General features: G+C 36.1%; 1 protein-coding gene across 4 annotated transcripts; it reads left to right on the top strand.

Moving 5' to 3' along the window:
* The first annotated feature begins 414 nt into the window (after positions 1 to 414).
* Positions 415 to 20,739, top strand: LOC114070085 (RAB11-binding protein RELCH-like). Of its 4 annotated transcripts, none has more exons than XR_003573865.1 (12): positions 415 to 487; positions 914 to 993; positions 1,772 to 1,878; positions 2,428 to 2,527; positions 6,388 to 6,470; positions 7,404 to 7,467; positions 9,016 to 9,154; positions 9,524 to 9,640; positions 10,488 to 10,576; positions 14,919 to 14,989; positions 18,934 to 19,120; positions 20,186 to 20,739. XR_003573865.1 is itself a non-coding variant. In XM_027907290.1 (11 exons), the coding sequence occupies exons 3-11, from the start codon at positions 1,814 to 1,816 to the stop codon at positions 19,052 to 19,054; spliced, it is 849 nt and encodes a 282-aa protein (XP_027763091.1). In that variant the 5' UTR covers positions 415 to 487; positions 914 to 993; positions 1,772 to 1,813; the 3' UTR covers positions 19,055 to 20,739. The 4 variants fall into 4 exon arrangements, 2 of the variants coding, with proteins under 2 accessions (XP_027763091.1, XP_027763092.1); XR_003573864.1 differs by having other exon boundaries at positions 18,934 to 19,562; XM_027907290.1 differs by having other exon boundaries at positions 18,934 to 20,739.
* The last annotated feature ends 1,943 nt before the right edge of the window (positions 20,740 to 22,682 follow it).

Raw genomic sequence — 22,682 nt, 5'->3', positions numbered from 1 at the left:
AAACAAGTCTCTGGTCTTTGAAAGCCCTTTCTGTAAGTTATCTGTAAAACTGTTGCTTCTATAAAATTGTTCTGATACTGATTATCATAGCTGTATTTCGAAGAGGGTCCATTGATAGCAAAGATACAAAAGATAATTTTGGTTTTTTTACGTACTTCAACTATTTGTGTCACAAATACTAAATACTGCTACTTGTGTTGTGGGTACTCATTAGAAATTTTTGCTCTCTTATGTCATACTGTCATGTTTTTTTTATGGCTATGCTTTTTAAAGGTTTTTATTCTTTCTGTACCATCAAATGTCCTTTTTGTGGTTTCAAGGGTTTTTTTGCTGGGGGGGGGGAGTTTTTTGTTTTGTTTTTCAATTCTTGTATTTTTTTAAAGTTAATTGACACTGGTAACAAGTTTTCTTACTTGGGATTCATCATCCTTTGCATAGGTAAAACCACAGTTCCAGGAAATCTTAAGACTGTCTGAGGAAAACATAGGTAAGTAGCTTTTTACTCAAATAAATTGATCTTAACTGCAACTCCAAAGAAAATGTCAATCTCTTGTTCAACTAACATTTTCAGAGCACAGTTCTGAAATTTGTCATCTCAGTAAAATGTTGGAAAATCTAATGTTATTCTGAATGGAACACTCTGAAGTTGTAGAATGTGTGTAAGAATGTGTGTAAGGTACAAAAAAAAATGAAATCCAAATACCACTTAAGCGTTATTTTAGCACATGTGTGTGTATATAGCATACATGTATATAAATTCTCTATGGATATATAAAAAAGTGATTAAAAGTGATTAAATCTATAATACTTAAAAACGCACATATAAGTATACTATTTATAGTATATATTATGCACATTATATACACCCTCATATGTATGTATAAAACCTAAATTCTTCATTGTGTTTCACTAGATTCCACAGCAGGTAATGGAGTGCTAACAAAAGCCACAGTTCCCATCTATGCAACAGGGGTCCTTACATGTTATATTCAAGTAAGTTTGTTTTTCTGTTCCTTCATTAAATGTGTAATAGTGTGTAAAATTTATTTAAAAAACAACAAACTGTTTTCTCTGAAAACCTAGTGTTCTTGTGCTTTAAGATAGGTAGATGAATGGGCAGCTGTACACATTTAAAAGCAGTTTTCCAGTGAGGTGGTGATGCCCATTTAGATCATGTGCTGCCCTCTGTCAACACTATTAATGTTATTCCTTAGATGGCTTCTTGGCCATTTAACTACGAACCTTGCAAATGTTATTTTGCAAAATTTACTGAAACAGATAAGCAGGTAAATTGCCATTTTGGGCCTAGTTGGAGTCTTAAAATGTTAGTGTTACCTAGTATTAAAATAAACACACTCTAAGTAATATTACCTAATCCGTCAGCAACCAGCGTTACAGACTGGCATATGCATACCTTACAGGAAAAAAAAAAAAATTCTTCATAATCTTACTGATTTTTAATGGACTGTGAGCAAATAGAAACTTTCAAGAGTAATAAGCATGGTTAAATATTGTTCTTAAAACTTTCTTCAGTAAAACAATATGGGCAATTCAAGCATAAGTATGACATCGTTAATGAAATACATTCTCTTCATATGTTTGTTTTGAAAGGTTCTTGTTCTTTAAACACATTCTTGAAATTCCTAAGAAAATTGTTAAATGCTTATCTAGTTTGTTCTTATTCGTAGTTTGTCTCTTTGGTATCTGTAGGTTGTTATCACAACAGCAACACCACTTCTACTACATTCATCATTGTACTCTCTTCTTTCAGGAAGAAGATCGCAAGCTGTTAGTTGGATTCCTAGAAGATGTAATGACCATGCTTTCACTATCCCATGCTCCCCTTGATAGCCTGAAAGCTTCCTTTGTGGAACTAGGGTAAAGATTACACCTTGGCATTGACTAGATCTAAATACATTGGAAGCTTTTATTAAAAGCTGCTAATCTGGCTGTAATTTTAATAACTGTAGTGCTTTGGGTGAATAAAGGGTATACTTGCTTTTTTTTTCTTTGTGCAAATGGAATCTCTAGATTAAAAATGTAGTGGTAAAAATAATTCTGAAGTTTAAAAAAGAAACACAAAATTTCCACAAAAATCACTCGTTGAGAATACAGTGGAAATTAATTTTGTATTTACCGTACTATTGTCATGTATTTGCATTCAATATCATAATTTATTGAAAACTATGTTCTTAAAGTTGGGGGGGTATTTAACTTGAAAATGCAACATCTTTTCTAGACTGCAACATCTTGCTTATCCTTCAGAATGAAGTACTTAATAAATAAATGTTCTGTTTCCTTCAGGAAGGATAAATGGTGAAGTTTTAGATTTGTCGAATAATGGATTCTTAAGACTGTATTTTGTACGTAAAGAACAGGGGTTGGGAGTATTTCTGTTTGATCGATTTCCCAACTGTTTTCTTTTAGTGCAAACCCAGCTTATCATGAGCTGCTATTAACTGTTTTATGGTATGGAGTTGTCCATACTTCTGCTCTTGTTCGATGTACAGCTGCTAGAATGTTTGAGGTAAGTGTTATCCAGCCTTTTTTTGCACCTCTTTAAAATTAGAGTTTGCTTTTAAAAACAGGGATTCAAACAATGCTGTTACATTCTTATTAATTACAAACTAATAAGCTGTGTACTGTGTGATGGAGCAGGAGGTTGTTGTGTAGTTGTTTCTGTATCTGTTCTCTGTTCAACAGCACATCTTTCTGTACGTATATAGTTAAATATATCAAGCATCTCTGGGTTTTAACTTTTGCTTTTGTTACTCAACCCATCGTGAATATCTAACAGTTACTGTTTTCAGTAGGTTGTGTGTACACTCATACAATACACTTGTATTGTAATTCAAATTAGTTTTCATTGGTACCAGATATGGTGGTCAAGACAAACATGTAACCAATTCTGTATTTTTTGCAAAAATGGAAATAATTTAAAATATTTTACAGTTAATTTACATGCCTCATAATGACAGCTCCATCTTTCCCCAAACACTTAGAAATTTTGGTCAGGATAAAGACTGATACATAAAACTAATGTTTGCTTTTATTTCCACATTATGTCTTTGTTTCATCAAATGTTCATTTTAAAAGTCTCATGCAAAAACCCTAAGACATACTCAGACAAACTCCACTTGCCAAACAAAGAGCAACTTTTTTCCTTTACATGCTAGAAACACAAATTTCTAATCAATGTTACTCCTTATTTTTCTATTTCTTCCATATTTGACTAATTTGAATAGCTTTGCAGTGGACCTCTAGCTGAACTTCTTCCATCTTGTATCCATTTGCAAAAACAAATCTCAACTCTGCCTCAGAAAAAAGAGCACTTAGCTTATCCATTAGCATTCTTTACTGCAGCTCTGCAAGTCATAGCAGCTAAGACAGTAAACAGCCACAATAAGCACTACCCTGAGACTTTTTTGCCCCCCTCCTCTCCCTTTAAAAAAAAAGATGACAATTTTGGACACCCTTAAAATACGTTTGAGTATTTTTAATCTAACAGAAACATTTCTTATATCATATTTGTAATAATAAGGGGTTCTTTTCTCAATACCCATTAGCCAAATGTGAAAGACTTCAGTTACAATAGGCTGTTGTCTTGACTGCAGTTTCTTTTCAAATTCAACTGCATGTTGATTATTTTCAGGCAATATATGCATGCTATTTGACAAATTGTTTTCTAGCATACTTCAGTTTTTACTAAAGCACAGGCAGCTTTGCTTTAGACACTTTTCTCACTCGAAAATAGTAGCATATTGCCACTTAATTGATAGCCATAGCATACATATTTATACATGGCAGTACATACATTTGGGAAGTCGCCTGTGTGAAGAGGTGGTGATAGTTGGTTTCACTATTGGAATATTCCTCACTTAAAGAATTTGACATCTCAGAGGCTGCTGAATGGCAAAGCCCAGCAATTAGGTAATAAGATAAATAGTATGTGACCTGCAGGACAGCTGTATGGGAACAGTAAAGATTCTGAGCAGCATTACCAAACCTTTGCAGTCCATTAAGGATTGCAAGGACACCGAATTGATTTGGAGCCGTTCTACCCCTTCACTCCTTTGGTGGCAGGAAGCTTTGTGCTACCATTTTTAAGGTGTAGTATGTATAACTAATGATCTAGAGGAATTAAAACGGGATAAAAATTTACATTGTCTCACTCCAACCTTACATGCTGCTACATGGCTTTGTCCTTCCAGCTATTTCTGTTGCTTCTGTGTTAATGTTTTCAGTCAGTAGTTTCCCATTTGAATATTGATGCAAAAGGATTTGTTTGCTGCTGGTTTGGACATGAAGTGCTCAGTCGAGTTATATATAAGCTTTGTTGGTCTGTTTAGGTTCAAAGCTAAGACCACTTGTCTTCAGAATGACACTTGTGTTATAAAGCATGTTTTATTTTCTGTTTACTGTGCTTTACCATACTTAGAAGTGTGGCAGCCCACATGGTAATGAAGCTGAGATCATTCTAAATTGTTTGCTAAATACACAAATCACAAGCATTTTTTTTATAAAGCACTGCTAGGCTTTTCTCAAAAATAAATATCGGTAAAGAAAACTCAAGTCCCTATTTGCCCAAGGTTGAAAATAGTAAGCATTCTCTATTTTAATAAATGGGAAAATTGGTAAATCTGTATATGAGAGTAAGATCATCGTAATCAGTGAGCTATGTCCTTAACAGCTGTTTGAAGAGTAGCCCATAACCTCAACAGATCAGCACTTTAACTTGTCACCAGTGTAACTCACTGTGAAATGTATTAATGTTAAAATGCTGTAGTTGAACTGACATTCCTAATACTTTCTGAATAATAAGTATAGGAAGCTGCAACTTTTTCCCTCCAGGTGCTTTGCAGCAATAATGCATATGTTCTTGCACAGCTTTTCCCCGTTCTTCCTTCCCCAGTTATTATCTTAAGGCCACACTGTGTTCTGTGTCTGTGTGCACACTTGCATGCATGCACATACATTCACACACAAATATTGCTTAATAAAAATGACAACTTTGTATAGAAGCTTCTGGAAAGTCAGGTTGCTTCTAATCTTTCACAACTTCGGTTTAAATTCGGAGTTGGTAAAGCAGGAATGCTCAAGCAAATAGAATGTAAAATCTTCTCTAGTTAGAGGGTGTAAATATTGCCTGATTTGAGTACTGATATACTGACAGCCACTGCTTTCCCCTTGTTCTGTGGATCTCTTGTTGCATTGCTGGGGAAAAAGCTTGGAATTTAATTTGTGTTCATTATGTAATTTGAGTAATTAGAATATAGCTAAATATTAAAAAGACATTTCAAATTTCTCACATGAACTCACTAATTAGCTTTTTATGTTTATCTCCTAAAACCAGGAAATACATGCAGACTTCTTTACAGGAGATGCAAAATGGAAATATCTAGGCTTTCCCCTTTATTTAATGAAGACAAAAACCACTCTGTTTTGTTGAATATTGAGAAAGTTTGCAACTTGTCATTTTTGAAAATTAGTAGTAGAAAATATGTAAAGGGCATCTGCAACATGTGCAGCAAATGATGATGTGTGACTGCATAATTAGTGTAAAAAAGATCACCTGGGAACATCTAAATTCAAACAACTTTCTCATGTTCGTGGATAATAAATTTCACAGTGATTTCAAGTTTTTAAAATTTGGGATGTATTGCAACAAATATATCTATCCTTAGTTTGCAAAAAGACTTGAAGTATATTTCATGGATAATTCAAGGATTTTCCATTTTCTGCCTGCATAGAGCAGCATATATACTGCTTGGATGGTGGTTAAATCTAAAGGAGTCCTGAATGACTTTCAGGAAAGCTTTTTGGCATCTGGAAAGGTGCTGTTGGTTGTGTTGTAAAACATGTGAAAGGCATCCCTCAGTGTGGGAAAACCACGCATTTGACCTAATCAAGACATCTATTTTGCATGTGACAGCCACCTACTATGATAAATACCATTGTATTGAGTTAGGAGCAGCATTTAGATGAAATTGTCAAACTCAAATCAGCATTGGTTTAGAATTTAGTTATACATAATTTTATTTATAATTATAATATATACTTTATATGTAATATATACATAATTAGTATTTTAATTATAATACACTTGCTAAAGCTGTGAGTTCAAGTTTTAAAATATCTGAAAATAGAGAAAACATCGTATTGTTGAATTTGTGCTGACGTTTGTGCTGATTGCCAGACCACTTCAGCTTTCTTCATGCCTTTGCATTTATGAAGCGCTAGTGTAGCAGTATTTGCTTAGCTTCTAATTTTGGTTTGCTTTTTGTGTTTTTTCTTTCTCTCTCTTGGTTGTGCCACTCTTCTTCCCATGATACTGTGCTCACTCTTTTCGTGCATCACCTGTGATACCCCCCTGCTCCGACCATTCAGCTGTTGGTGAAGGGGGTACATGAAACTCTGGTAGCTCAGAGAGTTGTTCCTGCTCTCATTACTCTCTCCAGTGACCCTGAAATGTAAGTTCCCTGACTGTCGTATATACATAGCATCCCTCTTAATAGTTAGGAAGAAATAACCATCAGTTATGTTTCTTAGTCTAGATGAACAAAAATTGAATTACTTTTAAGCAAATGTAACCTTTAAATCACTTATTTTTAAATAAAAAGTTTTACTGCAATGCCTAGAACTAAACTGGATAAAACTGCTGAATAAAAGTCAAATAGAAAACTTAGATCCATTTAATATATTTGTATGGGGTTTTATATTTAATCATATTCTCAGATTTCAAATTGCTTACATCATTTCTAGCAGAAAGCTGGATATTACTTTTCTTTGTAATGCTATCAGCTTTACTACTGCTAAATTAAGTATCATCTGCATTAATGAAATGCAAAGTAGTTTTGGCTGTACCTCATTTCTGATAGACAACTGTGGTACTTGATTTCCTGGACGTTCTGATGTGATATTTCTTTCAGGCTAAGAGAGGGATGCTTTTGCTAATCTCACTAACAGGTTGTTACTAACAAATGCTACAGCATGAATGACTCTTAGTCGCTTTAATGTCTTGTGTGGGTGACTAAACCAAGAACAACCCCAAGAGTCTGCCTGCCCATCCTCAGTCACAGCTAACCCAGTTCTTCACGTTTACCAAACCGTTTTTTATTGCATGTTGACTGGTTTACAGCTGACTCTTCGAGGCATGAGTGAAGCATTAGTTGACAAGCGGGTTGCTCCGGCCCTTGTTACCTTGTCCAGTGATCCTGAATTGTGAGTTTCAGATTGAGACCTTGAGTTAATCCTGTCTGTCTTTTTCCTGGCCTGCTTTTTTGTGTGTGTGTCATTGCTAGAAACTAATGTGTAACTTAAAAGTACTAATTTTTTAATACTGCTTTAATTAATTTTGTTCTTAATGTTGAAGACATGTTAAAGACTCTGTTCTTCCATTGTAGTTCAGTAAGGATTGCTACAATTCCTGCTTTCGGGACCATCATGGAAACTGTTACTCAGAGAGAGGTAAAACACCTGTTGACAGGCTGTTGTTTTTGTAGCATAATAGGTGGATAATTTTTTTTATAAATCCAGAGTAAGAGAAAGGGCAGCTTATAAATTATTTCTTTTTTTGTCATATTCTCTTCCAAAATGCTTTCCGGTTTTGCAACAGCCTTTTTTTAATTTTTTTTTTTTTTTTTAAACAAACTGATCCTCTTAACTAATAAAAACATTCCCTTCTAAATATCAAACCAAAGATAAACAAAGAGAGACAGATAAGTAAAGGGGAGGCCTGTGCTACAAGATGGGAAATCCCACGCTCAAAATGGTTTTTAAAACATTGTCCAATACAATTGTGAAATCTAACTCCAGTATTTCCAAATAAAATAGCTTTATTTTAAAATGCTAACCAGAAAGACATGATAGGAGTCAGTTACCTCCACATAAGTATATTCTACCATTTTAGATGCTTTAGGATATCCTGCTTGGCTCCCAGAAGAGAGGACAAGTCGCTTGTAGTTCCAGTCATATCTGCTGGTTTAGACCTTGGTGTGCAAAATGACACTAAAAGACATAGTGACATTACCAAAATAATCCTTGAGGATAATGTAGAGATGCAATTCCTCCTTCTTTTTAAATGATGAGACTATGGTAATAGATTAGAATTCTGAAGACACCCAGGATTCTGCTGTAAGCAGTAGAAATACTGGATTTTATTTTAGGTAACAACTGTACAATTGAATTTCTTCTTAAAATCTTTGCAGCTTTTTGCAGAGCTTGCATTCTTCCCGTAATTTCAACATATTCTAAAAGAATGTGTTTGAGGAAATGTGAGTAATGTGAGTCAAGTCAGTGATGACTCACAAGTACTTGGAAGATGGAAAAGTTAGAATTTTGTAGCTTGGAATGCATGCCTATAATCAGTTGGGAAGAATATTGTTTTGTTACCACACAGAAATTACTGTATCCATTGCACTAATTAAAACAAGCCTTAGAGTACAGAGGTGATAGCACCTTCCAAAATGTGTCATGTTATTTTTTCAACTTTGAATGCAAATTAAATACTTACATAATTTTATTTTCAGTTTTTCTCACCTTTAGTTGAAGAAATCTTAATTCCATTGATTTTATGATGGTTACTTTTGCATCTCTGTCCTCTGCAGAAAATTTTTAGCCTATTAATTGAGTTACATGACAAAAAATCTCATTAATTAAGTCCTAATTAAACAAGAAAACTCCTTAGTTATTATTAGCAAGTGGAAAATTTTAATAGGAGGTAAAAAATGGGAGTGTCAAACCCAAGGAAACCTCAGGAGGAAAGACCAGCTCTATGGAAACCCCTCTCTACAGTTAAAAGATAAATCAGATCAAAACCCTGTTAACAGTCTTTAAAACATAAAGCTGCACTGAAGAATTTGGAACATCCTGTTAGGGAAAAGAAGTAAATTAGAAGAAAGTCCAAGATTTGTCATCTGAAATATGGAAGATTATAAACATACTCTGAATTGACCATAACAATTTCTAGCATCTTCATTCTTTTGTGTTCTTCCTATTTCTCTGGGAATATTTAAGCTTCTGGAGAGAGTAAAAATGCAGCTGGCATCTTTCCTGGAAGACCCTCAATATCAAGACCAACATTCTTTACATACAGAAATCATAAAGACATTTGGAAGAGTTGGACCTAATGCTGAGCCCAGATTTAGAGACGAATGTAAGTTGCTTCTGTGGGAAGATGCAGTCTTCCTCTTTCTGTCCAAAAGCTAATAGGTATGCTGATTATATTGATTTTTTTTTTTCTTTTCTGTGAATTGTTACTATTTCAAAGGTACCCTGAGGTACTTGTTACTATTTCAAAGGTACCTTCTATTTCAAGTGGTGCTACCACAATTTTTATTTCAAGTTTGAGTTTATCAGTTAAACCTGCAAGGGCAGTGCCATCAAAAGCAATTATTTGCAGTTCTCTTTCCACACTGATGCGTGATGCTTCAGGTGCCTGCAATTGCCACATAGCAACTGTTTAATGCTAAACAAGTCTGTGGAAAGCCATCTCAAACACTTATTCCCATATTTACTTTTCCAGTTGTTATTCCACACTTACACAAGTTAGCCTTGGTCAACAACCAGCAGTCTGTGGATTCGAAGAGACTGGATATCGCTACCCACCTGTTTGAATCCTACAGTGCTCTTTCCTGTTGTTGTATCCTTTCTTGGGGGGAACTTTAGCTGTTACTTCTGTGGTGGTGGGAGAGGTTTAATACTGGAGAAATAACTGCGTTTGTCTTCGAATCTGTGAGGTAAAACATGATCTATTCAGCATAAGGAAGAGGTTTTCACTGATGGTAAATGTGGTGGGTTAGTTGGACACCAAATGCGCACCAAGCCATTCTATCACTTCCCTCCTCAGGAGGATGGGATGAGGGTGGGGGAGAAAATAAGATGGAGAAAAAACTCATGGGTCAGGATAAAGGCAGTTTAATAAATAAAAGCCATGCATGGAAACAAAGGAAAAATGAAGATTTATTCTTTGCTTTCCATCAGCAAACAAATGCCTCCCACAGTCTCTCTTACTTTCTTTTAGCTTTCATATCTGAGCAGGCATCATGTGGTATGGAATATCCCTCTGGTCAGTTTGGGTCAGCTGTCCTGGCCATGTCCCCTCCAAAGGCCTTGCTAACCTACAGCCTGCTGGTCAGGGGAGAATGTTGCAGAGACAGCACTGATGCTGTGCCAGTGGTGCTCGGCAGTACCCAAAACTGGTGTGTTATCAACACCTTTCAGCTACCAGCGTAAAGCACAGCACTGTGAGGGCTCCTATGGGAAAGTGAACTCAGCCAAACCAAATACAGTGGAACTGATAGATACTTTTAATAAAACAAATCTACATAAACAAAACCCTTGATCTTGACCAGTGAATTAAGAAACAATACTAAAAGAACGGTATGGATGTATGAAATACACAATGTTAAATATGTTTAAGATTCTTTTTCCTTTTCATTAGTCATTAGAATTCAATCCTTATAATACCTTAACAACCTGGTTTTTAGTTATTTCAGAGGATTTAATGGTCAATCACTTTTTACCAGGACTGAAGTGTTTACGAACGGACATGGAACATCTCTCACCAGAGCATGAGGTGAGCAGCTGTTTACTGAGTTTGAGATGCCAGTGGCAGAAAAAGTTGAAATGTAATGGTATTAAAAACTAGAAGTTAAGAAGAGCTGCTCATAAGTGGTATCAAAACACACTATTGAGAGGTTGTTTTATAAGGAGTAGATCCCATCATTTAAAAAACAGGAAAAACTTTTAAAATTTATTTCTAAACTGAGGATCTCTGCAGAGAAATATTTGCCTGTCAGAAATTCACGTAGAAACAGATCTTTGTAGACTGAGGAAAAATTAAATGGTTTTACCATCTTTCTTTTTCATCAAAGCAAGGGTACACTGAAATGAATGGCTACAATATTTGGTGGAGTTGGTGGAGGAAAGAAATTAAAGATGAGGAAAGTATAGTCCTAAAATACATGGAATGCACGTCATATCTGGAGTACGATGTCCAGCTCTGGGCTCCCCAGTACAGATGCATGGACCTACTGGGGAGAGTTCAGTGAAGGGCCACTAAGAGGAGGCTGAGAGAGCTGGGACTGTTCAGCCTGCAGAAGAGAATGCTCAGGGGAATCAGCATATAGACAAACACCTGAGGGTCCAGAGAGGACTGAGCCAGGTTCTTCTCAGTGGTGCCCGGTGACAGGACCAGAGGCAATGGGCAGAGGTTCTTTTTACTCTGAGAGTGACCGAGCCCTGGCACAGATTGACCAAATAGGTAGTGGAGTCTCCATGCTTGGAGATACTCAAAAGCCATCTGGACACAGGCAATTGGCTCCAGATGGCCTTGCTTGATCAAGGGATTGGACCAGGTGATCTGCAGATGCCCCTTCCAACCTCAACCACACTGTGATTCTGTGAATTGTAAAAAGCAGATTAAAATAAGCAGACAGGACAACACAGAATCAAGTAAGATCTTCTTTGGTAGGAGGAGAATACAGAAAGCAGCAAAAGAAAAGAATTAGCATGAGAAGTCAGCTTGAGAAACTTGAAAATCTTGGTAAGTAAGTATTTACTTGTTGTAAATACTTGAAGAGAATGAATTGAAACACATAGATGTTAAGTCAGTAGCTGAAAACGAGACATTGTTTAGTTGCATGTTGGTGGAAACCTTAGCAGGATGAACATTTCAAGAGATTAAGAAAAATATTTAATCAGAATGTACAAAGGAACATTGTAGTCCTTGAAGGTTAATACTGCACTTTCACAGATTACTTTGTATATGAGAAAATTAATTTATTTTCCTTATGTTTGCAAAAGTGACTTACTTGAGATGACTGTATTCTCTAGGAGTCTTTATATTCAGTAACAAAGTTCCTTCTTCCAGTTACATTTTTAATCTAATAAAAGAATGAGACTATTTTCTGTATATTATTATTTGAGGAACTTTCCAACCTAAACAGAAAGAATCTGACTTCAGAAGGGTGAGTCAGGAGGAATAGTAGTGAACTGAGCACCAGTCAAAGGCAACAGAATTGTGCTTCCTTACCACAGGCAGCACTGGAGATGTGGCAGTGATAGATACTGTGTTCAGAGAGAGCTGGGAGATGTATTGTGGTTTGGGAAGTCATAAGAATATATCTGAAAGCTACAGTAGGCAAAAGTTTAATTTTTTTTCACTAATGGGATAACTGATACAAATACTGCTTACTCCATTTTTGTAGTTAATGCAACTTCTAAGGTTTAAGGGCATAGTCAGTTAAAAGATGCCCTGCATTAGAACAGAAGAGCTTATTTGACTGAGTTTGAGTCTTGTTAGTCAGAGAAGGAACTTGAATAGGATTAAAAATAAATCAATAAGGAAAGACAGCTCCCAATCCTCCATTACCACATTTTGCATCACTGTGATTAAGTGGCTTCAGGCATGATGCCAAGTGCTTTGTTTTTTTAGCTGGAGAGAAGTATAAAATTAAAAATATTTACTCCTGCTCCAGTGGGTTAGAAAACTCGCTACAGCTTTTACTGTAGAAATGGAAATCTGGTGTTTGATCAGCTCCTTGCTACAATAGGAGGTTTTAGGCAGTGTGGTAGAGGCTTTGAGACCTGGTTAGTTCTAGTGTCTGTCTTAGAAGCCTCCTGTCTTAAAATTGTTTTCTGAAAAGAATGCCATTTACTATCTCAAATAGTTAGATATTTGCATACACAGAATTAACCTTTTTCTCAGTATTTTGATTACTCTGATGTTATTCATTATTCAAATGGTTATATGACTTACAAAAATACATTTTCTCATTTACAGAGCCTTAGTTCTTACGGCTCTAACATGAGTACAGAGTTCATGCTTATCTTAGAAAGGTAACATTTGTGGAATTGGCTTGTGATTCTGTTGGGCAGCATTTACCACTTATCCCTCATACTTGCTTTCCTTTTTTCATATAAACAAAAGAGTAAGTTGGCATTTAGGCCAGACCTCATCTTTAAAGGAAACATTTCCCCTTGTGCAGACATTTCGGATACTTTACCAGCATCTCTAGTTCAATGTTAAGTCCCTTCTTCCCCCTTCTCCACTTGCCTTCCATTTATTTTCAAAATAACTGGATTTTGAGTTGCATGATAGTGAGATATAGTCAGTACTTGATGAAAATATTTAGTCCATAGACTGTAGTATTGTTTATAATAGTTAAGCATGTTATATCTCTTAAATGTCTATATTTAGAGTTACAACTTTAAAATCTCTCTCTTAAAGGAGGTCTAAATGATTTCATAATCAGTCCTGGGATCAAACAAAGAGAACCCAAGGGAACAGGTCTGAGCAGTATGTGCGAAGCCATAACGTAGAATTGCCATATGATATTATATTTATATCTTTCCTCTATTTCACCCTGAACTTAATGATAAATTACTTTTGGGAAGAGGAAAGAATTGTCCCACTTCATCCAAAAATTAACAAAGCCTTCCCAGAAGGAGGTGTGCAATGGCCAGGAACTCCATCATGTTACTGAAATGATTCTGAGTCCTTGATGAATTTTTCTCCCCTTTGATCAAGACTTCATGTTGTTGATGTTTGGAACATCTAGATTCAGATAGATGTACAAAAATGTAGAAGAGCTCCAGTGCACAGGTAGAAATGCTAAGTAACCAAAATTACGACCACTTTGCTTATAAGTTTCAGGGGATTTTTTGATACAGAACAAAAAGTTTGCTTTTTTTACCAGAATTCTGAACGTATTTCTCTTGTATCTCTGTACTCTTGAGTTTAAGTACCTTGTATAACATTTTATGCAAATGAAGGACAGCAGATTTAGCAGTAAGAGTTATAGTCCTTTTTGAGTGCTGCTCTCTGAAACATTCAAGTGTATGTAATACCTGCTACAGATCTGCAGACTGGGCCACTTCTTATCAGTGTAATTAAAGGTTGTGCTGCAGATGTCCAAAGCAACTTGACAGAAACCAGCTCTTTAATGTGTACAAATACATTTAAAAACAGTTACCAGTTGGTAGTAACCATTAGTGACTGATCTGTGTTTTAGAGATTGAAATTGGGTTTTTTCCTTTATTGTATATATGCGGGTTTGGTAAGACATTACTAATTTATATTTCTTGTAGCTTTGAGATTTCAAGTTTAGTGTCTCAAAAAAAAAAAGCTTATCTTTCTCCTGAGCTGTGAGCAGAGGAAGTTTCCATTTATGTAGTGTGTGTGTGTATGTATATATATATGTACATATGCATATATATATTTATAGTTTCACATTTTGCATTATGCACATTTGTGTAGCTGTTTTGCCTAAATGCTTCAAATGCTTTTGTTTTAATGTGTGGGTACTGTGTGAGCAGGGCAGGGAGCCATATACCTGTCCCATGAACTGTATTTTTTTTTTTTTTTTAGAGCCTTCTCCTGGGAATCATTCCTTTATTTTTGGAGAAATGTAAAAATGTCGGTGTGGAGGTGTTTTCAGTCTTAAATACCTTGCAGAAACCTTTAACACTGCAATTGCTTAAATTAAGGAAAAAAGCCATGATTCATAGGAACCCTGGAAGACACCAGTGGAGTGATACCAAGTTTGCTTTAGCACTCCCTTCCCATTAAGATGTTGTCTTGGGATGCCGTCACACTTTTTTTTTTCTTCCTTTTTCTTTCATGCATAATGTTCATGAAGATTTGGTGTGTCACAGAAGTGAGTTCACTTTATTTCAAAAAGTGAGGGCAAACAGGAGGGCACCTAGAACTCCTGTAAATGTTCCAAAACACATTTTCTTCCTTAAGGTATTTTGAACATTTTTGTTGTTTCTAGCCACAAGACACCAGGTAACTGTGGAACAAAAAAACTTTTCAAACAGTTCTGCTAACGTCAGAATTAGTTGCAGAGTACATTTCATAAGAAATGTTAATGTAAAAGGAAAAGTGTCAAATGTCATGTATCTCTCTTCCTTAGGTTATTTTGAGCTCCATGATAAAAGAGTGTGAACAGAAAGTGGAAAACAAGACCGTCCAAGAACCGCAAGGGTAAGACTTCCACTTCCCTTTTTTTATGTGCCTCCAGAGGAACGCTCTGCAGAGTGTATTCCATAATGGTGTCCAAGGTTTGTGACCAGAAATCCCGTACTGACATATTCTGTATTTGAAAACAGATTTTAGTAACTTTAACACAGTTTGTGGTTGTTTCTGTCTCCAGTGTAAAAACACAGGACAAGAAATTTTTATTTGTATCAATAGCAATGACTTTCTTGTTTTCCTGTGTTACTTTGTCCTTAATTTCTTATCCATTTAAAGCAGTATTTAAATTTCTGTCCTGAATCTGAGAAAGCAGGGAGTGTCTCGCCTAAGTGCTCAGAGCAAGGTACGTGGTACACACTCTGCCACCCTGGGAGGGGGCAGCCTGCAGGCTGAGGGAGTTGTTCTGGTCCTGGGAATGGATTGCTCCAGGCTGCTGTCCTTGCTTGGCTGTGACTGGTGCACACAAAAACAGCTTCTCCAGTGTATAAATTGAGCTACCTGTGTGAGTCTCCTGAAAAGAAAGGTAGCTAACAGACCCACGTTGGACATGGAGATGTGGAAAGCCTGGTGTCGTTATGATGAGTTCTAATTGCTCTTTTGCTTGCTTGTTGCTTGGAATGGCATCCCCTAACAGGTAACTTCTCATGTAATTATATAACTTCATAAATCCTTAGCAGTGTTGCCAGGAAGAGTTCGAGAAGAAACAGTAGGTGTCTTAAGAGAAAATCTGTCTTCAATTCCAATACTTTGCCATGGGAACTGAGACAATTACTGAAGCTTGTTTGTGTCATGCTTCCATATCTGTAACAAATGGATAGAATTTACTTCTTGAAAGAGCTCAGGCATGGCCTTGGAAGCAACTGGTAGTTTGAGAATTACCAAAATAGGAAAGGTGTACAAGAATTGAACAGAAGAAATTTGGTGTGGAAAAAGGATCAGTCTCTCGTGCACCAAATAAAATATTTCAGGGGTTACTGGTAGTAAATGTTTTGAAATCACAGTTAGTCCTATTAAGCCATTACAGAAAAGAGTAAATGCAAACCTGATACAACATCTAATATATTTTCTTTCAGGATGCAACTGCTGAAAACTAAGTTTTGAAAATGATAAGTCTATGCAGCTCCTTTGTTCCTTAGCCTTTCCCTTCCTTACTCAAAATCAGACTATGGTCACAATCTTTTACCGTACAAAATTAACAAGAAATATTTTACCACTGAAGAAATGACCTTTTTATAGACATAAATATCTCCTTTTTTTTTTCCCTAAGCCCTTGCTAATTTCAGTTCCTGATTTCAGTGACAATTATGTATTTGACAAAGGATTTCAATGCAACTGGGATATAAATTACTGGGTTTTGTTAACAGCATGAGAATGCGTGCACAGAGATAAAAACGGATGGAAAAGCAATCATAAGATGCTGCTGATTATCTTGTCTTTCCCCCTTGCTGTTAGAAAAGATTGGTCAAATAATATGGGGTCAAAGAAATAGTTTTTCAAGAAGATTAAACTTAGCATTTTTGTATATTGGATAGCCACTTCTGTTAAACATTTTCTTTAGCAATTAACAAGGCATTTCAGTCATGGCTAACAACTTACGTTACAAACTGATTTTTATAAAATGCCCAGCATGAATGTTTGTTTTGGCCTAGAGCTTTGCCATAAAATAGGCAGAACTCTGTGCAACATGTAATTCATCAAAAATTTTATATTTACACAATTTTTTGTTTTGTTTGTGGGTTGGGTTTTGCTTTGGTTTTTAAGTAATTAATAAATTCAAGGACTTCTCTATAGGGCTGATTGTTTCAAATAAGAAATGCTACTGCCTTTTTGGGGTCTCTGATTACTTTTTGAAGATGTGAGACTCAAGTTACTTGTTTTCATACTATTTTTATTGGTATGTTTAAATGTTCAATTTGCATAGTAATAGAAGTACTTCAGGGGCATATTTAAACTTTCAAGTCTGCTGAGTGCTGTGGATTATATTTATATTTGCAGTAACATAGTATTGGAAAACATGAACTCCTAGATGCTCCAGTTGTTAATTTTTTATTTTTGACAGCAGATGACTGTTATCCCCCAAAACTGTTTTGAATGTCAACTGAATATTTTCTGAGTTTCCTCAAACTTATTCAGGATTATTAGAATACTAAAAGCACAGTTTGTTTGAAAACTACAGGTTTGTCACCAGCTGATGGACTTTCTTTTCTGAAGTGGGCAGTTTTATTTTCTTAATGCTGCTTATGCTTGCAATGTACAGTATTTTCCAAATAATTTTTCCTAGTTACACAGAACTCTAGGATACATCAGTCAGGAATAGCTTCTTGTCCTTAACCAGCTGATAGTGAGTCTAAACTGTTATTTACATAATTTATATGCCTTTGCTTTATCACAAAATCAAAGGAAATTGCATCTTACAGTAGCAGTAATTTACCTAAGTTTTATCAGCTGGAAATAGGTGACTCATTAGTTGACAGGAGGTATATAATCAAGCCAAAGATGTCTGGCTATGTGATTGTGCCTAAAAGAAATATTTCACTTTCGAAGTTTATAATTAAACTACCTGTAAATCCACAGTACAGCTTTAGTGAGAAGCTTCCCTTTTGTTTTTTAAGGTACTTTAAAAAAAAAAAAAACAACCTTAATTATCAATAAGCACCTTTTTTTTTGTGGTATGAAATGGTGAAAAGTACTGAGTGCATCCCTGCTGACTTTGAAGAAATCATTCAAGTTCTGTTGAAGCAGTTAACTTCAACTTGACCTGCCTTTATGCAGCTGTGTCTAACAGAACTGTTTATAACCTAGCAGGCTGAAAAGTCTGTTCCTGGAATCTGGGCTATGCCAGTAAGACAGATTTTGTGGTTTCTGTATAATTTTGAAATGCAGAGTCCATGCTGAGCTTACAAGGGAGAATTTAATTGGAAATGTTTTTAAAATTTGAACTTTATAATTTGTTAAAATGGCAAACATTTTCCTACAAATATGGGAAGTATGGAATATTTATTTGCGTTCCTGCTATTGTACATTTTTTCTGTCTTGAGACAGATTACTGCTACTATGCTGAACAGTTTATATCTGTTTGCAGCATTTGGCTAATTTCTTAGCATGTTCAAAGTTGTAGCGTGTTGTCGCTTCAGCACTGGTTGGGTTGTTCCTTTCAGTCCAGTCTGTGACAAATCCGTGGACTCTCCGTTGCCTTATCTAATATGTATGAAGTAGGAACATTCAAGCACAGGTAGCAGGAGCCACATTCACAACAACCAGAAGGAGAATGCTCCTTACCCAGCGAGGGGCTGACCCAGTACAACTCAGGGTGGGGTTTACAAGAGGTTTACAAGGAGATCAAAGGAAAGCTGATCAATAAAGATAAAGATTTATTGGCAGTTACTAGATTGACAGTCTACACCCAGTTTTAAACTCTGGTCAGGCTGGAAATAGCTGGAAAATAAGAGAGTTGAAAATTAAGACAAGAGGTCAAGGTTTTGTACATACCTTGCTTCTACTCTTCTGTACGTGTCTGCTGATGGTCACTGTTGGAGGCAGGATACTCGGACTAGATAGGGCCATGTCTGAACCAGTGCTGTCGTACTTATACTAAATAAACAGAAGGATTGACATTTCTGGTGAGAAGGTAAAGCCAATCTTTCACAGAGGTATTTGTCACTAGAGTAATTTGCGAATAGGTAAAAAATGCTAATGTGGTGACATCCAAAGGTACCAAAAAGTAGTGTGCGCAAAAATATTTTACCATTTTCACAAAGACTGTGAGGACATTAACATCAATTTAACAGTGTATATCTGCACTAGGTGGCAATGATTTTTCAGTTCTTCATGGACTGGTCTTTTATGTTGAAACCTCTAAAATGCAAAGACACTTCAGTTGTTTAATAAATAACAGAATAATGTTCTTTTTTTTTTTTTGTAGTCTTATGTCACTAAATTTTTTATTTTCCTAGCTCGATGTCAATTGCAGCGAGTCTGGTGAGTGAAGATACAAAGACCAAGTTTTTGAACAAAATGGGCCAGCTGACTACATCAGGTGCAATGTTGGCTAATGTGTTCCAGAGGAAGAAGTAAGATGGGAAGAGGAACTCCCAGCTAACACTAAGGTGGACCTCACAGAGACTGGTTCCTGTACTTGAAGTACTTGCCTTTTAATTTCTTCTGTCTTATGTTCTTGTAGTATAATTTTATTCTAACCTCCAAAGATATTTGCACTGCTTTTGAATATCGCTGTGTATCTGTTAATTTTGGGTTAACTGTGGTTGATATAAAACTGAAATCATAGTCTGTACCAAGTCCCTGTTCTGTGTTCTTGTCTTTCCAGCATTATTTTTTTTATATAGTGGAAGGTTTTGGTTTTTTTATTTTCTGACAGGATATCAGCAAATATCTGTATTATACATGGAGCTATTCTGACGGTACTTAAAATAATGTAAATTTGAAGTCATTGTCATGAAGTAATAAAAGTGGAAGATTACTTATGTATTTAAATTATGAGAGAGTAATGCAGATTTTTTAATTATGTTTCTAAAAAGAAGAGGAAGAGCCACCAGCATTTGTCTGTGCTTCTAGGGTTGTTTTTGTAAGTATTGTGCATCTTGAATCCAGAGGAATTGCAGTATCTAATGTATGAGACTGCTTGCACTGCATCAGTCTGCAGGGAATGCTCATATTTCAGATGCTTTATGCTGACATTGTAAATGCTGTACAAAGTCCTTCATTTAAAATTCTCTCATCTATTATGGTTTTTTGAGGGATGTTTTCTTTTGTTGGGTTTTTGTTTTATTTTAAAGCACTTTAACAACCAGTCTATACATCCAGAGGCACATCCATTAAGTAAAGGAAAAACATGATAAATTAATAAATGTACAAGCTACTACACAGGGTCTCCAGTAGAGTTCTGCAGGCAGAGGAACCTTAATACAGGAGAGAGACTGCTTTTGTCTTGCACTCAGTGTGCAGTTCTGTGTACTGTGAAAACTAAAATTAAGATATTTTGTTGTATAGATTGAATTTTGGTTCAAATTTCATTCCTGAGTATTTGAAATTATGTTGAGATAGTTTGATGTGCAGTTTCTTTAAAACCTTAAGTAGACTGCATACATACTTTTTGAAAACAACATTACAAGGAGTATATTCAACAACTACCAAACGTTTTTGTTAGCAGGGAAGAATTAACAACTAAATCCTTTTCTTCTTTTGCAGCACTTTCCCCCCTCCTCCCCCCGCTTCTTTATGTCAATGTAAGCTTCTGAAAGTAAACTCAAGTGCATGCATGAACTGGTATGAGGTAGCAAACTATAAAAGCTCAGGCATTCTCTGACATGGTACCATTCAGTTGGAAGTATTCACATCTTTGAGGACAGAGGAAGCAAAAGGAGTGAGGGAATAACATATTCACTTCTGAAACAGAACATGGATGGAACAGCACATCAGGTATTGCCCTTAGATGGAAATAATGGAGATAACTTGAGGCCTCTGACTGCTTTGTGTCTGTGCCTGTTGGCTCTGCATATACTGTTGCCTGCCATGTTTGTGTTGTGACAGGGCCTGCACACCTGCACACTGTCGGTCCCTTTACGCTGCACTGATGAAACATTTTTCTTGAGGTTAGACAGCTCCATGCCTTCGTGTTGCTTGTTACCATGAAAGTATACTTTTAGCAGACTGACTGTGAAATGGAGACATTCCTGAGGAATGGGAAGTGGTGACGTTCCTCTCTATTGTTCTGTTGTCAATAAAAAGTTTTGTATACCTGCCTTGTCTTGTTACTTCTAATCTTCTCCAACAAAGATTATCACATCAAAACAGCTGTTACGGAAGAGAGGTCTAATGTGCAGAAATTCTTTAGTCTTAACTCATTTTACGTAGCACTGAACTTGCTAAATTTCCTATCTCTGTGCCTGGGTTCTAGATTTTCTGCTTTTAGATTTCTAGCTTTACTGCCATTTTCATGCAGGCTGTCCTCCTCTCCTCTGACTCCCGTGCCACAGTTTTTTCTTCTTTTTTTTTTTTTCTTGTTTTCTCTCTTCTGTCTGTTCCAGCAGTTGCAGCGCCAGAGACAGCTTTGTAGTCATGAGACCAAAACGACTCCTTTATGGTTAAACATCTACTTTCCAAAGCAGGGCACCTGCCTGTGAGAGTTGCTGCTCACCTACACTGAATTTCATCCAGTGTTTGGAGAACTTGTGAGTCAGTGCAAACCAAAAAACTGTGACAGCAGTTTAACTATGGATGACTGTGGGTTGAGACTCTTTAATTTGTTAGTATAAATGTAGCCGCTTTACCCAACTAGGTCCAGTCTCTCCAACCCCTTGCAAAATGTAGCTTTTGCTAGCCAATGTTCTACTTCATACCAGTTGTAGGAATTTGAGTGAGGATTCTAGGAAGACCAGAACAATAACCAGGGAGGTGAAAAAATTACTGTCTAGGCAGCCAACTTAAAATGCAAGTTTTCTTCAGCATGTTTGCATCCTAAATTTCAGGTCTCTGTTAGAATATGTTGGTTGCAGAAGTTTTTTAAAATGTTTATTAGTTTGCCAGATATTGACAAATTTTCAAGAAGATTGCAAAAAGTTCTTCTGTAAGGGATTGGGGGATGTTTGGATTTTTTCTTTTTTTTTTTCCTCCTGGATATGGCACTGTAGCATTCAGAATTGGGAAGGGAAAGAGAGATCTCTTTAAAGAAAAAAATTTCCAGAATATTTTGAATTCACTTTTTTGCCCTCTCCCAATATTACTGAAAACAAGTTATGTGAACCTTTTCAGAAAAAATGCTTTGTTAAAAGAATGCAGTTGGCTATGCAGCATGGAAAGCAATCCATCCCAAAAGTGTTAATCTTCAATTGCTTATGACTTTGCCTGAGAAAGGATTCTGTAAGAAACCCAAAATGTTGGCTTTATTGGCATTGCCTGAACTTCTCCAACTTGTTGGCTTGAAATAGGAAGTATGTTGAAGGTCCCATGCTGCCCTGGTGAAACTTCAGTGTTTTTATTTAAAATATTGACTCTTGTGTTCTTAAGCAAAGGTGATCAGAGGGGTGAAGGTACCTGGCTGCCTGAATGAGTGTTCTTGATCTAAGTACTAAAGATAAGGCTGACTGATGTTATGCCTATGTTTTGTTCTGAAAGAGATTGTTTTCTAAAATGATAAATTAGGCAAATTACTCTTTTCCTATCAAGGTGAATAAAAGGAGCTCAGTCTTCTGTCACTCTTCCCTCTCCCCTTGTGCACCAAGAAGAAAAAAAAATGCTGCTATTGCTGTATATAAAAGTATATTCTGGTTAGGAGAACTAAAAGCAATATTTGAGTGGATTCAGGGCTAGAAAACCCAAGGAAGCTGATGGATTGAAAGATAAAAGTTATCCATGAAAAACATCGGTTGTGAAGAACAAGGAGGAGTTTTTGTAATATAATGTGTGAATTCATTGCTACATGTGGATGGTAAAGTTATCCAAAAAGGTGCAGAAAAGCAAAAGTGTAGAATCTTTCCATTCTCTCTGTTGTGGCAGTGTAAATGGCTCCACATTCCGGGAGTCAGTGGCTCTACTTTTTAGTGCATTTACAGTGGTGGGTATCGTGTATTCAAAATGTTTTAAGTAATTATTGGTACTTAAGTACAAAGCACCAGCAAAGGTTCATGAAGCAGAAAGTCATTGATGCAGCTGATATGGCAAGCTGATTGGTGTGGCGCTGATCTGA

This window comes from Empidonax traillii, unplaced genomic scaffold, assembly GCF_003031625.1.
Source record: "Empidonax traillii isolate 1590-97213 ecotype Southwest subspecies unplaced genomic scaffold, ASM303162v1 scaffold1434:size109757, whole genome shotgun sequence".
In the NCBI taxonomy this organism is placed as follows: Eukaryota; Metazoa; Chordata; class Aves; order Passeriformes; family Tyrannidae; genus Empidonax; species Empidonax traillii.
The sequence above is the reverse complement of the archived record's forward strand: the minus strand, read 5'-3'. Positions and strand labels throughout refer to the sequence as shown.